The sequence below is a fragment of the Mya arenaria genome, chromosome 4 (genome assembly GCF_026914265.1).
Source record: "Mya arenaria isolate MELC-2E11 chromosome 4, ASM2691426v1".
NCBI lineage: Eukaryota > Metazoa > Mollusca > Bivalvia > Myida > Myidae > Mya > Mya arenaria.
In genome coordinates this window covers 2,558,515-2,561,771 of record NC_069125.1, presented here as the reverse complement: position 1 = coordinate 2,561,771, position 3,257 = coordinate 2,558,515, and the positions used below count along the sequence as shown (strand labels likewise).

At 49.9% G+C, this 3,257-nt stretch overlaps 1 protein-coding gene across 1 annotated transcript; it reads right to left on the bottom strand.

The window, feature by feature from the left end:
* Nucleotides 1–1,495: 1,495 nt before the first annotated feature.
* LOC128232896 (uncharacterized) lies at nt 1,496–2,587 on the bottom strand. The gene has a single exon (XM_052946692.1). It carries the CDS (start codon nt 2,585–2,587, stop codon nt 1,496–1,498), a length of 1,092 nt encoding a protein of 363 aa, XP_052802652.1.
* Nucleotides 2,588–3,257: the final 670 nt, after the last annotated feature.

The following is a 3,257-nucleotide window of genomic DNA, read 5'->3' as shown; positions in this document are numbered from 1 at the left end:
AACTGAGGATTTCGGAAGGAATTTGGAAAAATATTTTACTTTGCTTTTTAAACAAATAAAGGCTATAACGTCTGGTGTGCCATGGATTGTCGTGGTACAGTTACCTAAAATGCCAAAATAATGCCAAATAATACGTTGCTTTGAGCTTACTGTTTGAAGTTTCATAACAATTTGGCTTAACATATGTGCTATAATTGGCAGTTGCACTGTTGAGGCTCTTTTGGTCTTCCTATGTCTGTCATAAAATAAGTTATAAGTCAATTGTCGGTTGCGTTCGCGAACCCCAGCAGTGTGCATTGAGCTCGTATAGCTCTTTTGTTTAAGTTTAATAAGCAATAATTAGGGTGTCAAGTTACAGAGATGAGAAGAACAATGCCAAATGATCAAGAGATTAGGGCCATAAGGTCTGCAAATGATATACAGGCCAAAAGTACCGTACCATATAATAATTATCATTGTCTGAAGACTTGGTGTGATTGCTGCTCTTTCCGCGAGTCTGATACGAGCTGGCGAATTCGCTCTGAAATATTGCTGGAAATTGTCTTGTTCTGATATGAACCGTCTTCAAAAAAAAGTTACTGCACACGAATGTTCAAACGAAGAGCTTGAGAAGATGCTTGACACGTTTTGAATTTGCTGTTGATGTTGGCAATGTGAAAAATGGTATTTTCAAGTTCTGTGGCCCGTAGAATTATACTAAGCAACACCGGGATCATTTCCAGAAATATAATGACTTTCATGACTTCAAGACTAATCAATTTAAGGGGCCATTGGAAAACTTCATTAGCCGTCTAAGTAGCAGCTGCAGCCAATGTCATCTTACCCCATAAGAACAGTTGCATGGTTCGTTCACTGGGTTATAACAGACCCCGACATAATTTTATAAAATACGGCCACTAGCGAAATATGCTTGAAATTGGCAATTGGTAAAGGTTGTTGCCTGAAGTTGGCGATTGGCACGGGGGACTGTATGAAGACGGCGATTGGCAAGGGGGACTGCATGAAGACGGCGATTGGCAAGGGGGACAGCATGAAGACGGCGATTGGCATGGGAGACTGCATGAAGACGGCAATAGGCACGGGGGACTGCATGCAGACGGCAATAGGCACGGGGGACTGCATGAAAGCGGCGATTGGCACGGGGGACTGCATGAAAGGGGCGATTGGCACGGGGGACTGCATGAAGACGTCGATTGGCTCGGGGGTCTGCATGAAAGGGGCGATTGGCACGGGAACTGCATGAAAGGGGCGATTGGCACGGGGGACTGCATGAAAGGGGCGATTGGCACGGGGGACTGCATGAAAGGGGCGATTGACACGGGGGATTGCATGAAAGGGGCGATTGGCACGGAGGACTGCATGAAGAAGTCGATTGGCACGGGAGACTGCATGAAGACGACGATTGGCACGGGGGGCTGCATGAAGACGGCTATAAGAACGGGGGACTGCATGAAAGGGGTGATTGGCACGGGGAACTGCATGAAGACGGCGATTGTCACGGGGACTGCATGACGACGGCAAAAGGCACGGGGGATGGCATGAAAGGGGTGATTGGCACGGGGGACTGCATGAAGACGTCGATTGGCTCGGGGTCTGCATAAAATGGTCGATTGGCACGGGGGACTGCATGAAGACGGCAATTGGCACTGGGGACTGCATGAAGACGGCGATTGGCACATGGGACTGCTTGAAGACGGCGATTGGCACGGGGGAATGCATGAAGACGGCGATTGGCACGGGGGACTGCATGAAGACGACGATTGCGAGGGGGGCTGCATGAAGAAGGCGATTGGCACGGGGGACTCGTAAAGACGGCGATTGTCACGGGGGACTGCGTGAAGACGGCGATTGGCACGGGGGACTGCATGAAGACGGCGATTGTCACGGGGGACTGCATGGGGACGGCGATTGGCACGCGGGACTGCATAAAGACAGCGATTGGCACGGGGGACTGCATGAAGATAGCGATTGACACGGGGGACTGCATGAAAGGGGCGATTGGCACGGGGGATTTCATGAAGACATCGACTGGCGCGGGGGACTGCATGAAGAAGTCGATTGGCACGAGGGACTGCATGAAAGGGGCGATTGGCACTGGGGACTGTATGAAGACGTCGATTGGCACGGGGGAGTACATGAAAGGGGCGATAGGCACGGGGGACTGCATGAAAGGGGCGATTGCCACGGAGGACTGCATGATGACGTCGATTGGCACGGGAGACTGCATGAAGACGGCGATTGGCACGGGGTACTGCATGAAGACGGCTATAAGCACGGGGGACTGCATGAAAGGGGCGCTTGGCACGGGGGACTGCATGAAGACGGCGATTGTCACGGGAGACTGCATGACGACGGCAAAATGCACGGGGGGCTGCATGAAAGGGGCGATTGGCACGGGGGACTGCATGAAGACGTCGAGTGGCTCGGGGGTCTGCATAAAATGGTCGATTTGCATGGGGGACTGCATGAAGACGGCAATTGGCCCGGCGAACTGCATGAAGACGGCGATTGGCACATGGGACTGCATGCAGACGGTGATTGGCACGGGGGACTGCATGAAGACGGCGATTGGCACGGGGGACTGCATGAAGACGGCGACTGGCAAGGGGGACTACATGAAAATGGCGATTGGCACGGGGGATTGCATGGAAAAGTCGATTGGCACAGGGGACTGCATGAAAGGGGCGATTGCTACGGGGGGCTGTGATGTGTATGAACTCGGCAATTAGAGCATGTGGAGTTGCCTTAAAGCATGGTATGGTACAACGATGCCTGAGTTGGCGATTGGTAAAGGGGTCGCCCTTAGTCTGCGATTGGGAGGGGATCTCGCTTTAGATCGGCAATTGATGGGTGGGGTGGCCTAAAGCGGCAGTAATAAGAGTGTGACTAAAGTCGCCTATGGGTAGAGGGGTTTATTTTTTGTATACCACTATAGGAATAAAATGTTTTATAATTTATGTAAAAAAATATCTTTATGTACACAATATGGTTACTATGTATGTTGATTTGGAAAACAATGAATATTTTAGCATAAAAACCCGGCTTCGATCAAACATTTCACAGCACCTATGACATATGTGTTCGAAGGGTGTTACAAATGAGATCCGATTTGTCCCAGCAGTAAGGAATGTGATCATATGTTGATGTTCCTACACGCACAATGTACTATGCGCCAAATAATTTTGTGAATATATGTTGGATATGCTTGTGTCACTGTTTCTTGGATTATTAATTGGGTTGATGCAGAATCATCATCA